The following is a 14,566-nucleotide window of genomic DNA, read 5'->3' as shown; positions in this document are numbered from 1 at the left end:
GTGTGTGTGTATGTGGGTGTGTGTGAATGTGCATTTGTTCATTCATTAATTTATATAAAATGCAAGTTAATTCCGTTTTGTCTGGGCCAGAGCTAAGCGCCGCAGCCGCAACGAAATGCCATCAATAAATGAACGAATCCAAAATGGTGGACACACACAGACACGCCCACTAACGGACAAAGGCCGGGACTAACTGTGCCGGAGAGTACCGTTAGCAGTTAACTGCTGCCACCCGCTGGCTGTGTCTAGTTCGACTGTTGCGCTTATATAACCATTTTGTGTGTGTGAGCGTTGTGTGTTGTGTGTGTTGTGCCAAATACGGAAAGCCATTTTCAAATGATGCTCCACTCACTGACCACCAAATATGCATATGTAAACAGTCTGTAGCTGCAGCCGGCCGCGCGGGCTTTAAAGGATTTCGAAAAAGGATTTCCAGAACAGCTCATTTGAATACCCAAATATGCTCATGGCGCAACTTGACATAAGCGAATTTCGTTAAGCCAGTGAATAAGGCTCTACATATTGGGTTTATTAGATTTCATGGAGAGTTGGATTGACGCCATTTGGATAAAGACCCGAATATAACAATTAAAATAGATTTAGACGGTTTTGCCCGACTAGGAGGCACCTGGAACACAGCGCCGAGCTGCCAGCTTCCTTTTCTGCATGCATCCACAATTACACATACACACACAGCACATCACAGGTACTGCTTCTTCTTCCCATTGCTGCACTCTATCCGGAAGTGCGTAAATACTACATAGAAAGAATATAGCTCGAAAAACAGAGTTTTTGACAATTTTGGAAGAAAAACTGGCTATCGATAACGATTTTTTTTATCGATTTTACGTAATCGTTCAAGTTGTCGAATTATTTGTATCATTTTTATCTGCATGCGGCATAGCAGAACCTACATATGTGATAGGCAGACAGAAAGAACGAGACGAGGTTAATAAAGAGAATATATACAATTTATGGGTTGTCGTAGGCAACTATAACCATAAACATTTTTAATGGATGTTCATTTTTAAGCTAATCTGTGGCTATCGCTAGGAATTATTTGTCTTCTATCGGAGGGGGAATATTTTCATTTTAATATTTAGTGAAAAATGAACAAATGACATTCTAATCTAGTTTCGGCATACTCTCTATAGAGCCTTATGTTCTGTTTCCGAGGCTAGACACACATATTTTGTGGACGTATAGAAAGGATAGTTATCTATCTTAATAATTTTCTAATTTTAATAATTATTTGTATTAGATCATGTGTTTATTGAACATATTGCAGAGCTTATATATATATATATAATAAAAATAATAAATGAATCGGAAACAAAAGCAGTTAGCTTACCAGAATTTGATGCTCACTTAGCACTGTGAAGGTCTCCTGCATCTCATGTATTTTCTGCTCATTAGTCAACGTGGACGACTGGACGGTGGCGATGGTTTGCATGACCAGCTTAAAGTCCTCTAGCTCGCGTGTGGTCTTATTAAGATTCATGCTCAGCAACTATCAGAGATCAGAGGGGGAAGTAGATGAGTAATTGAACTGGTGGAGAGCTAGTGGGCCATATGGCTTGTGGGTACCCACTTTGATTTCGCTTCGCATGGACCTCATATTGTCGTTGACATGCTGCAATAGCACCTCGCCCAGTGTGGAGCACCAATCCTTGGCGTGTTGTACGATGCTTTCCAGTAATGGGCTCAAATTTATGCGCACACATCTGACGTCATGGTGCTGGCGCATTTGCTGCAGGGTCTCCACAATGGTCGAGTAAAATGTAAATTTCTCATCGATTTCGACCAGTGTCACTTGGCGTTCCACAAACTTTTGGCATATCATATCCTTCTCGAAGGCCCACAGATTGAAGTACTTGCGAAATCTGACAATGCCAAATGGAGGCATTTACATAGACATGCAGGAATATTTGTACTTACTGCGACACAAAGCCTTTTGCTTCGGACACAACCTTTGCGGCCAAATCGTGTACGTTTATGACAAGATTCACGATGTCCTTGATGCTCACGACGTCTTCGAAAAACGTATAATTATATTTCCACGATGCGCCCGCTTCAATTAGCGGACAGTTCAGGCAAGTGCCACTCATCCAGCGTGTAAATATTTTCAAGCTGTGTTTGGCGTCGCTTTAGCATAGGATTTGTAAAAAATCAACGACTTACCGCGTCAGATAATCCTTGGCAGCTGTAATTATGATGTTTTGCAGCTCATTTGCCGACGGTTCCAGCACAATTTCGGACATGAGCAGCACTGCGCTCACTTCAAACATGGGCTCCTTCGATAGCAGACGATTGATATAACACTTTAAATTATTGTAGGTCATGCTGTGGAACACGAATGCAGATAAACATAGTTTGTCGTTATACACTTTCCAGTTAGAAACTCACTCAATAATACATTTATAGGTCTCCTCCTCCCAGTACTCGTAGTAGTTACGCATTTTTTCCGAACGGCCCGTGAATGTGCCCAATACCAAACTCTCTAGTTTGATGAGGACCGGTCCCAGGGAATCGTAAAGCTTTTTCATTTGGGCCGCTTTCTGATTGCGCGACGACTCCAGGAGCTCGAAATAGCCTTGACAGCTGTAAACCCCCGTACCGCAGGCAATTTCTTGATGCATTTTCTGTTCATCTTTTTCTTCCTCGGCCTGCATGATTGTAACTATCTCGCCGGTCATCGACGTGAAGGTGCGCCCCATTGAACTTTCCATGGATTCATGGGTTAAGCTACGGTTAGTCACTGTGCTTATGATGGAGTCTTTGGAATCCGATTTTTCTTCATCCAGGTTAAACAGATTGTATTTTTGGATCTGATCGATACGGTTGCGCAAGTCCATGCGTATAAAATTGATTTGCGATACGATCGAAGTCAATTTGCGCAACTGTGAATTGATCTGGTCACAAAACTTGCCAATGTTGAACGATATCCAGGTGTATCGCCCCACGCCCATTTGTATGAATAGCTCCGTGTCGTAGATGTGTTCGCGCAAAAATACCACTTCGGACATGGACAAACTACTTATAAGCGCATTGTATTGATTAATGACCTCGGACAGCTTTTCAAAGTCCTTGAAGAGAATGTCTTTTCTCATAATGGCCGTGCGCAGCACCGTGGGAAGCGTAAAGCCCAGCTGCTCAAATAGCTGACCCTCGAACATTGTATCAAAAACTTCACGATTCAAGTTTACTACAAAGTGCATTCCGTACTCGATCAAAACCTTTTCCCCAACTAGTTCCCGCCAGATTGGCAGCATATGTTGGGACTCCGCACGTACGAGTACTTGTGGTAACAGAAAGGAATGCAGATTAATTTTATATATAATTAATAATGAAAATTGTTATTGGTAATGTGTAATGCAAACATATAAGCAAATTTTTCATTTGATTTCGTGTTTCTTGGGGAATGAAATCGAATCGAATTTTGCAATGTTAATGTACTTTGTTGAAGAATTTTAATTGCGAATATGAAAATGCTCTGAACTGTATAAATACTAAAAATTAAAGCAGTCAGCAAACAAATATATTAATGTAAATAATATTAATAAGTATGAACCATACGTGTAAAGGAATTTGTGCTCATTTCATGCTTACAGGGTATTAAGAAATATTTAAGATATAAAGGTGTTAATGATGGAATATTTGAACTTGAAAATGGGCATACTTCTGGCTTAACCATGTCTTAATATATAAACAGAGTTTGTCCTGCCTGAATAACTAATCGGTGTCCAAACATTTGGGTCGAATGTGAGCAGTCAGATATAGATATATATCCAAATGGGGAAACAACACAAATAAAAAACAACGAAGCCAAATAAACTTGGTTTGCAAAAGTCATGTGATGGGCTTGTGAGGCTTAAGTTTTTGAGCAGGGGCAATCGGTTGGTGGGAGGGGAAAATACATGGTGGTAATTTAAGTGCCTTGGTATCTGTCTGAACTTGGTGCGAAGTACAGATAAAATGTTGGTACCAACATTATTCATATGGTTTATATAGTACTATAATAAATATGATGTTAAGGAGAGTAATGTGATGATATGAGTGCTTGACTGCGCATGCTCACCTTCACATGTCTGCATGCACTCCCGATCCCGTGATGTGATATCCCTTGGCTTTCGGTCCTTCATGCTATTCAAAAAGGCGGTTGCCTTGCTCAGCTGCAAGTTGGCATGACGTGTCTTGCCCACCATCCACATGATCATCGCGGTGAGTACCGTGAATCGATTTATTTTGCACATGACACCGATTTGAGCGGCATCTACAGCAGCTTGTGCGTCTTCTTCCTCCTCTATGTAGCTCGTCGAGAGTTGTCCATGCAGACTGTTATCAGATTCCAAATCCATTAGGCTCAAGCTACCGCCATATTGTGAATTATGAATTTGCAATGCTGAATTGGCGCGGCTCTTGGCCTTGAGTGTTTGCGTGGCCTCCGTTATATAATTCACTATTTCGGGAATGAAAAGTTCGATTAGTGGAATGCCGAATTGTCGAGGTGACAAATACCTACTGATTTCCTCCATGCATATTTGTATGTGCAATATGCATGAGCGATTCGTATGGTTTATTATGAAAGTGGCATTTTGCATATATTTCTCGAAGAGTATCTTTTCGAATTGGTACATGACAGTCATCAATTCGAAATATTGCTTGAATGCGCTGCGCTTCAGAAAGCTATTCTGCATTGCCGGATCGTCTTCGACGGTCTTGAAGGCCAATACAGAGTTTTTTAGTTTTCTGCCCAGCAAACGCGCCCAACAGACGGCGCTTATTTTAGCCGGTTGCAGTTTTGCCATTGGCGGAGTTTTCTTATGGCTCTGTAAAAATATACCATCATAAGCGCGATAAAACGAATAAATTGCTGACAATTCTACGCACCACGAAGACATTTTCCACGTTATTAATCTCGCTCACGAAGAATCGTAAGAGATTCTCATGTTTCGTGGAGACGAACTCCTGTAGAACCTTGCGCGTATCGATGGAGTTTGCATTGATTAGCAATTTGATACCCTTTTGTGCTGAGAGCAGCGAGTTGATGCTCTGATCAATGACCGCTTTTGCCTCAATTTCCAGCATCTCGAGTCGCCTATTGAACTGCTCCAGCGAGTACTCCCAGTTCTCCCAATTGCTGGGCAAGAACATATCATAGTCCACGCTGCGAATCAGATCGTCTAGCAATCGGTAGATCTTACGCATTAGATTATCCACAATGGCGGGATCGGTGATCAGTGCCTTAAGATTGCGTCCAAACAGATTCTCATACTGTATAAACACGCGCCCCACATACGCAATGTCCACGGCCACGCGGTATATATGATTCACTTCTTTGAAGAGCGCCACACGATCGAACTCCCAGCGGGAGCCGGCACCGGACTCCTCAATGTGCTGACGACTCACCTTGTAGGCCTGCTTCCAGCAGCGCAACAAGTTCGCACAGTTGTTGGCCGTCTCATAAGTGAACGAGGCAGAATAACTGAGAGTTATGAGGCCATTAATAATTGAACATCAGAAACGTTCTACTTCGCTGTACTCACCGAAATATATTGTCAAAATTGATAATTTTCTTAACCTTCTGCACAAACACATTGGATATTTCACACAGCAGCACTTGCATTTCGGGATCACGACAATAGTAGCTGGACATGGTCCAGATGTGGCGCAGCCCGACCATAACATTCGGTATCTGCATTATGACCATTTTAAAGCTGTCATAATTTTGTATTTTCTGAAGGAGAGATGGAGAAACAAGGATAGAGACTAGAGATGTCAGGTTGATTTCTGTTTTCTACACACCTCCAAGTAGTCTGTTACGGTGCCCAAGTAGTCTGCGTTCTCTTTGGCCAATTTAAAGCGATCCTCTGTTTTGGCAAGCACCTTACTCCATTCGTCAATCACCGCGGAGCCATCATTCGTCAGTCGGTTGAGCACGGCCAACACAAATTCTGTTTTCAGCTGTTCCAGTGTGCCATACAGATCGATTTCCATTTGATGCCAGTATCGATACTCGGCCATGGGTGTAAACTCATCCAGCTTGCTATCTTTCAGGGACTTCATTGTTTTATTCAGATACTTCATCCAACCGTCGACCACATCCTCAAGCTGTACTTGTGTGTAAGTGGGAATTAGCTCCAACTTCCTGGTATCCACCGGCACGCGTATGAGCGCTTCTTCGAATTCGGTCTCCTCCTGACCGGGCAGCACGTAGGACGAGGGCAGATTGAAGGCCCACACAATATGATTGATAGTCCAAACGATTTCACTATCGAACTCCTCAATCTCCTTGAGCAATCGACGCTGTATTGGCATAATGCGCGGAGGGGTTAGCTCTTCGGCAATATGTTCCGCTTCCACCTTAGCTTTGGTCTCATTCAGCAGCTTTTCCCAGCGCGCGGCAATAGTCAGCTTTTCAGGTTTCTGCTCCGCTGGAAAAAGGGCTCCAATGTATTGTCCCGCTATCGAATTTCTTGCAAGCAACTTACCCTCTTCCTCAGATGATGATGGCACTTCGACGGGTACATGGTGCATCTGGTCTTCCTCCTCTTCGTCTGCTTCGCCTTGAGGCTTGGCTGTTGCCATTTTGGCCTGCCGCAGCTTCTTGGCTTGTGCCTCCAGTGCCTTTTTCTTTCTGCCATGTCAAAGAAAATAAATAAACAAATGAACACAATTAAAGGCGGTCGACATGTAAAATTAACACAAAGCGTAATGAAAAGCCGCTGATAAGCGAAATGAGCAGCAAATGCCAACAAAGGACAACAAAGAGAACAAACAGGACAAAAAGGACTTCACTCCGATTGCGCTGGCTGCCATGCGACGAAGGCATTTTTTTTAATGCACAAGTGTCTGCCTAAAAAGGACGACCAGAACAGCGCTCAGCGGTCAAGTGGCTGCTTGAGAAGGGGCGGCAATGAGAGCAATGAAAACCCAATGCACGGGTGAGTGAGGTTCCGCCAGGATGTGCCATAAATGTTGGCTTCCAAACCGAATGGTGAGGGGCGAAAAGACAACACTGATGTCGACGCTGGCGCTGGCGCCGTTGATGGCAGCATGAAATCCGATTAAAAATAAAAATTCTTATCGGATGCGCTGTAATTTATGTGCGAAAAGGGTTATGCAGGATCCCGAAAAAAAAGAAACTGTAGCCGCGTCGATGGCAACCAGTGATAAATGCAAAACAAAGGGCAAACGAAAAATGTGCACGGAGTAAAAAAAATCGAGCAAAAAGCCAGTCGGAGCAGGCACTTCAGCCAGCATAAAACCAATAAAGCGCGGGCGTTACGCCCTCCTATTGCCCCTCTACTGCTAGAGCCCCCCCTTGCCGCCACCCAGTTAGCGAGGCGAACGCGTTGCCGCGCTCGCTGCCTTTGTTAAAAGTTAAATACTTTTGTTGTTTAAGCGCTTTCAAACGAAATTCCGATGGTTTGGATAGCTCCAATAGACCCGGTCCCGATTCCTTGGCCTCACTGGAAACATTCTCCCCAGCATCGCCAGCGGCGCCGCCACCCTCCCTCTGGGCGTCATTACTCTCCATTTGCTGGGTATCCGCGGTGTCCGGTTCGCGAAATTGAAATTGAAAGGCGCTTTTGTAAACCTGCAATAGAAACAAAAAATAAGAATAATATTGGAAATTTCATATGTTGTTCTAATAGGCCGAGTCTGCTGTGTGTGGAGGCGGCGGCAATCTAATTGATTTGCAGCGTTGATTTGCCAAAACCAATTTTCAAAATTCTCAGCAAATTCCCAATTTATTTTCATGCAAAAAGCAAATATTATGGCAGTTGGGGTGCGCTGCTCTCCCACGGACCGCAAAATTTGCAAGCTGCCAAGTCTTATGGGCGAAGGGCCGAAGTTCAGGGGTTGAGTTTGCCAGCCAGCCAGCCAGCCAGTCAGCCTAATGGAAACCGCAACACATTTTGAGGCTATGATGAAGCAATTTGCGTTGAAGCTGTCCGCTTAAGGCGTTGTGGGCGTGAGGCTGTTGCCACACCCCCCCAAAACCCTCCGCATCCGCATCAACAACCGACTGCTTGTTGTGCGCTGAAGCGCAAAAATCTTTCGCCACAGCGTCCATTTTGATAGATGACTGCCTTGTTTTAGGAATTAATTACAATTCGTCACATTTTGTTTTGCGGTTAAGCATGAACGGACCACCGAAGATGGCCGCAGCAAAAGAGGGGAGTCCAGTGTGGCTCATATTGAAGCCCTATTGGAGAACAATGGCCACAGCTCCGAAGCCGTTGATTGATTGAATAACGTTTTATGGGGTGTGAAATGAGCGAAAGGGCGCAAATTTGAGTGATTCTGGTTTGCGGATTGTGTTGCGGCATTAAGTGGCGCATTTTGATGACCAGCTTACTAGCTAGGAGCCGGGCTTACCATCTTTAATGTGTCTCGCAGCGAGTCGATGAGGTTGCCCCTGATGGAGCCCAATAGAAATAGTAATGGCATTTCGGCAAAGCATTTCGATATCTCCGTGAACCAGGCTGAAAAACAAAATAATAAAATTGATGAGAAAATGCACACTAGAATGCGCTCCATTGTCTATCACAATTATCAAGACAATATGAGTGGAAATATATATCCTTATAAGTCTATTCGTTTATGTGCCGAATAGAGATTACTTGAAAATGTATGCGCAATGCTGGTAATAAACATGAGTTGAATAAACATAAGGCATTACTTACAATACAAATTATATTTTATATAAATTTATATAAATATATGTATATATTGTTATAAATTTTTATATATGTATATATATAATATAAAATATAATATATATATATGTGTATTCTTATTGGTGTGTGGTTGGCTATAGATGTGTGTTTGGGTGTGCAAATGATTACATCCTGAACCCATTAAAAATGGACAAAAAGGGTGTAATGTGCTTGTGCAAATGTATCTAACAGGCAGAAGGAAGCATATTCGACCCCATAAGGTATATATATTCTTGATCAGCATCAATAACCGAGTCGATCTAGCCAAGAATCGCACAACCTATAAGGGCCAGAGACTTGAAATTTTGAACGTAAGTCCTTCACTAGGAGTGCTCGCGCAGTAAGACTTTGTTCCCCATAATCGATAACTTGCCCCGTTTCCAAGCAATCGACAAAAATCGATATCGAAATACGGCTTATTGGGCAAATCTTGTAAATTTACCAATAAACTTCTTGAATATTATATAAATCTAATATCCTTCATTCTATAACTATTCCTAGTGAGGGAAACATGTTGATTTTTTTTATTACTGCTTAAGCAATCGAATCGTAGCACAAGGTGTATTTGGTGTTGGCAGATGAGGGTTCAGGGTAACCCCTAGTCGGGAGCTCCCGACTAGAACCTCTAGCTTTTTTTTTGTTAAATTGCATATACTTAGTCATCCAAATGTTGTATAATCTATTTAACTAAATACATTCAGATAATTACAACTTACGAATTTCTCTGGCATTTTTGCGCATTATGTACACATATCTTATTTTTGGATCCATGTGATGTGATTCCATTTCGCCAAAGTGACAATGAAGAATTGGTGTTTTTACATAGGCGGGAACCATTTTCTAGAAATGGACGAATATATTAATAATATTGATTCTGTTTTATTAATTTGCAAATAAATTTTTTTCTTATTTATATAAAAAACTATTCGATAATTGTACAAATCCGAGCTGACAAAATATAAACATAATTTTGTGACCAAGAGTAGTATGTTATGTACATATATATTGAAGTGAACAGTTTGCTTTCAACATGCTTGTACCCACCTTAACCTCAACGTAGACCGGAACGTAGCTTTTCTTTTTGGTTTTGCGACCTGTTGTAATGGGAGGATAAGATTAAGTGCATTAGCATGGCGAATGGGCGTGTCAGGTGCAGTGCAGTGCATTTGGATGAATGTGACTGTGAGCTTGTGATTGACGTGCTGAGAAAAGATGCAGTTGGGGGCATTTGCATAGCCATTGTCCCGGAACTTTTCGGTTCCATTTAAATGCAATGAATGGAATGAAACTTTGCTGTTATCTTTGTGCCTTGCAAAGCAAATCAAATGAGCTACATTCGCGAATGCCGGAATAATGGGCGTGGCGCTGAATTCAAATTAAAAGTTGCAAAAGAAATGAATATTAGGCAGGCGCCCGAAATGAGGCTCCTAAATATTTATGATGTGCTGTGGGCAGCGTGAATCAAAGGGAGGACAAAGATTTGCGTTTGATATTAAGTTGGACGGGCAACGAATTTATGCGCTGCATTCGGCAATAGAGGGGCGAAGGTGCGGTCAAAACTTTCCAAATTAAAAATGGCGTAAAGAACAAAGGAACCTTGAGCAGGGATGCGTCATATTTACCATTATCCATATCAGAGCTGACTGCACGAATGAGCGCAAGTAGAATAAAATGTGTAAGCAAGTCTAAAGCCAGGATCTATTAAGGACAACGAGAACTTACGTGTGCGTTTGGAGCGTGCTGAGCTTTTGGCGCTGCTTGCAACGGTAGCATCCTCCTCGCCTTCGGCCTCACCCTCGGCTTCCGTCTCAAAATCAGTTCCTTCGGCTGCCTCCATTTCCATTTGTTCGGTCGGTGGATCCGGATCCTGCCCGCCTTTTTTGCGCCCCTTGCCCTTGGCAGCACCTTTCTTTTTCTTCTCCTTTTTCTCCGGCAGCGAGGGTCGCGGCACTTCCTCCAGCACAGTGATCTCCTCCTCCACGAGCCGGTCAAAGAACGTGCGCCACACGTACATGATGACGCGATCCAAATGTGCCTGCCGTTCATAGCGCTTGTTAAAAAACTGATCCAGAGCCTGCCTATTGGCGGCAATCAAAGCGTTGACATAAACCGGTTCGAATACGCCCAACTGGTTGGCAATGATTGTCTTGAGCCATAAGACCCGAGGCTCGTCTAGGTTGACCTCGCCCCCTCCGAAGCTAACATCCTCGTGGACCGATGCACTGACGGACTTCTCCGAACCGCTCTGCGTGCTGTAAGACATTGGCGATGGCGGCGCTTCCAAGGCGCTTCCCTCCTGACTTACTTGGCTCTGGCTCTGGCCACTTCAACGCCTGAGTGTGTTTGTGTGTATATGTGTTTATTTGGTTACCGGTTGCTGCTGAGGTTTGCACATCAAACGTTGCCGTGTTCTGGATAGCTACTTGAGTTCCTTCTGTTCCTGTTGTTGGCACCCTCCTTATTTGTTGCTGCTGTTCTTGTTGTTGTTTTTTCAATCAATTTCAACTGCCGCTGTGCAGTTGGTTTTTGCGCTTGTTTGTTGTCTGCGGTGCGGTGCCGTGTGCTGTGCTGTGCTGTGCTGTGGCGTGTTGACTCGCCCTGGCGCGCTGGCGTCTGCAAATCCTTTTATGTAACCTGGGACAACGTCTGCGGCCGCGGCGGTTGCCAAATGTTGCAAGCCAAATATAAACGCTTTGAAATGTTGAATGCGCTGCTCAATTTGTAGCAACGTTATGTGGAAAATATTTCATTTCCTTTCATATTATATACACATACATATATATTGCCGCGCTGCCTTGATTTTGTGTTTTAAGTTCCCAACTCAAGTTTTGCTTATCCTCGTTTTCATTGTTGCTGTTCTTGTTCTTGTTATTATTATTATTATTGATGTTGTTGTTGTTGTTGTTGGGGATATTGTGGCGTTGCCTTGGCTGGCTGTTGCCATTGTTGATGTTTGCTTAGCAACCAGCTCGGCTTCACATGCCCTTTTGCCACCTGTCAGCTGCACTTGCAACATGCAACAGCGCTGGGTCAAAAGCGTTTGCTGCCCTCGGGGCGTACGCGTTGCGTAAACAAAACACGCAGCGCTCACTTAATGGCTATGCACATTAGCAACGTGCCAGGGACTTTGCCAGCCAGGTCAGCCCCAGCCCCAGCCCCACTCCCAGCCCCTGTCACAGCGTCTGCTAGAGAGCGCCCACTTCCGCCCCGGGTCAAGTGACTGCATCGTGCTGGATGCTCGCCATTGGCTTAATAACTGTTTAAGTGAAATATAGAAATAGAAATATTTACAAAGCTGTTGCAAATGGCGTGCCCATTTGCTAAGCCTTCTAAGGCTCTGCGATGAGTTTACTTTGAGTGTTGCAGTCGTAGACAAGCCACGTCCCCCCCTCACCAACAACCGCTCAACTCAATTGAAGACGCCGCGTCAGCTGCTTTGATTGAGATGGCAATGCTTCAGGGGGCTGATGCAAATGCGGTCTGTTTGCGTTCAATCAAAGATTGCTGCCTGCTTAGATATGCCACAGAGAAGTGTGTGCTTATATCAGTAGATATATGTATATCTTTTGAATAAACTTCATATAGCATTTGCTAGCGACTGCTTGAGTAAACTAATTTTGAGAGCTGCAATTTTAAAGTGCGTCACTTTGTTTCATTTAGCTCTTTACGAGTCCCATGCATAGTAAAATCCACAGAATTAGGCGTATTACCCAGCTTCCAATAATCCAAAGGCAGTTTGTTGTTGTTGACACTTCCTCCAGGCAATGGGCTACTCCTTGATCTATTCCTGCCGGCAGTCGCAACGAGAGTCGAGTTCAATACTAATTGAAATATATGAGTGTTTTGTCATCGAAGCAGGCAGACAGGAAACCAGGTTGAGATCTGGGCACACGGTTGGATGTCGGATAAAGTGCCGCAGGGACTAGGAGCATCATTAAAATGCATGGTTCAAACTGTGCGTATACTTAATATAGATTGTTCGGCTAACATTCGGTACCTTGTGGCTGTAATTTTTATCCGTCATGTTTTTATTTGTATTTATTATTGCGTCGCTTGGCTTTGCACCAAAGCGTTCATTTTGTTTGCAGGTGAAATGCTTCACGCAGCCCGCAAAATGAGAATTTATTGACTTGTGTGTGTGGGTGTGTGTGTGTGTGTGTGTATGTTTCCGTATGTTTGCCTCGTCTATAAGTGTGCATGCTTGTGCTCAGCTGTTTCCGTTTGCGTCTTCTATCTGCACCACATGAGTTTGATAAACACACACCACAGCTTTGAGACAACTTGAAGGATGCTCGCGCCTTGTTTGCATTTGCGCTTAATAACTCTCGAGCGCTGCCAAGCATTATAGCAGCACATACAGACGCACACACACATACGCACATAAATAATTAGCCGCCGGCATTAGTTATGCGCATGTATGTCAATGTGCTTAATTGCAAGTGCAAGGAGCTCGAAAATGTCCTCTGTGCCAGGTGTGATATTTACTTACTGAAAACATATCACATTTACTTTGAGTACCGTTGATGTAATTGGAATCACTTTCAACTATTTAAATGTGTTCCTCAGCTTCAGTTAAGTCTCTAGGTGAACTCAGATTAAAGATGCAGAGTACTTCTTGGAAAATATGAAAAAATGTTGTGAAACTTAATGTTTTTAACAGACTAATGTGAGTCCTTGCTTAGGGACAGTAATTATTCGTCATGATAATAAATTGGATCGTTCTGATAATTAACACATAATTGTTTAATATATCACATCAGTTGTTTTTGTGCATGAATAAACAGAACAAAGAACTTTAGTAAAGAATACGACTACGATGAGGCTTATAGATATTTATATATTGAATAGAAAAAAGGAAAAAAGAAGGAATGCTGTTATATTTTTGATATTATATATGCATAATATATGAATTATGCAGAAGCCTTGCTACAGGCCATATCAAATTAGAGCACTCCACGAAAGTAGTTCACAAAAAACTTTGGTCAAGAATGTTCGACTAGGATGAGTCTTATAGATTTATAAAATATATTGACTAGGAAAACAGAAACATGTAGGAATGCTGATATATTTTTGAAATAATACTCAAAAGGTTTTAAAGTATGAATTATACACAAGCCTTGCTACACGCCATATCAAATTCGAGCACTCCACGGAAGTAGTACACAAAAAACATTGATCAAGAATGTTCGACTAGAAGAGTCTTATAGATATATGTATTGATTGGAAAAAAAAACACACGTAGGAATGCTGATGCATTTTTGAAAGGATTCTCAAAAGGTATTAATATATGGCCATATATTTATACCCTTGCAGAGGGTATTATAATTTTGTCGTGAAATGTGTAACGCATAGAAGGAGACATCTCCGACCCCATAAAGTATATATATTCTTGATCAGTATCAACAGCCGAGTTGATATAGCCATGTCCGTCTGTCCGTCTGTCTGTTTTTATGCGAACTAGTCTCTCAGTTTTAAAGCTATCTTTATGAAACTTTGCAGAATTCCCTCTTTCTGTTGCACGCAATTCATATGTCAAAACCAGCTGGATCGGACCACTATATCATATAGCTGCCATAGGAACGATCGGTCGAAAAGTAGGTTCTTGTATGAAAAACATTTTTGTTTATAAAGTTATCTTGACTAAACTTGGTATTTATTAGTTTTACTACGCTCCCCATATATATGCAAAATCCTAGCAAGATCGGACAACTATATCGTATAGCTGCCATAGGAACGATCGGTCGAAAATTATGCTGTTGTATGGAATTTTTTTTTTTTTTTCAAGATATCTTTACCAAACTCGGCATTTATTAGTTTTACTATGCTCCCTCCACTTATGC

At 42.5% G+C, this 14,566-nt stretch overlaps 1 protein-coding gene across 1 annotated transcript in view; it reads right to left on the bottom strand.

The window, feature by feature from the left end:
* Positions 1-11,470, bottom strand: part of Dhc98D (Dynein heavy chain at 89D) — a 35,519-nt gene extending 24,049 nt beyond the window's left edge. Inside the window, exons 1-16 of the mRNA XM_064694848.1 lie at positions 10,449-11,470; positions 9,771-9,820; positions 9,443-9,566; positions 8,386-8,492; positions 7,392-7,600; positions 6,492-6,637; positions 5,806-6,434; positions 5,547-5,737; positions 4,891-5,485; positions 4,523-4,829; positions 4,079-4,459; positions 2,407-3,298; positions 2,182-2,343; positions 1,939-2,130; positions 1,592-1,883; positions 1,352-1,510 (exon numbers count right to left, since the gene is read on the bottom strand). Of these exons, the coding sequence (XP_064550918.1) occupies positions 1,352-1,510; positions 1,592-1,883; positions 1,939-2,130; positions 2,182-2,343; positions 2,407-3,298; positions 4,079-4,459; positions 4,523-4,829; positions 4,891-5,485; positions 5,547-5,737; positions 5,806-6,434; positions 6,492-6,637; positions 7,392-7,600; positions 8,386-8,492; positions 9,443-9,566; positions 9,771-9,820; positions 10,449-10,989 (4,977 nt within the window). The 5' untranslated portion in view covers positions 10,990-11,470. The remainder of the gene's footprint in view (positions 1-1,351; positions 1,511-1,591; positions 1,884-1,938; positions 2,131-2,181; positions 2,344-2,406; positions 3,299-4,078; positions 4,460-4,522; positions 4,830-4,890; positions 5,486-5,546; positions 5,738-5,805; positions 6,435-6,491; positions 6,638-7,391; positions 7,601-8,385; positions 8,493-9,442; positions 9,567-9,770; positions 9,821-10,448) is intronic.
* Between the last annotated feature and the right edge of the window lie 3,096 nt (positions 11,471-14,566).

The sequence above is a fragment of the Drosophila montana genome, unplaced genomic scaffold, assembly GCF_035044405.1.
Source record: "Drosophila montana isolate Dmon_TW-CO22-7 unplaced genomic scaffold, ASM3504440v1 contig_3733_1, whole genome shotgun sequence".
NCBI classification, from domain to species: domain Eukaryota; kingdom Metazoa; phylum Arthropoda; class Insecta; order Diptera; family Drosophilidae; genus Drosophila; species Drosophila montana.
The sequence above is the reverse complement of the archived record's forward strand: the minus strand, read 5'-3'. Positions and strand labels throughout refer to the sequence as shown.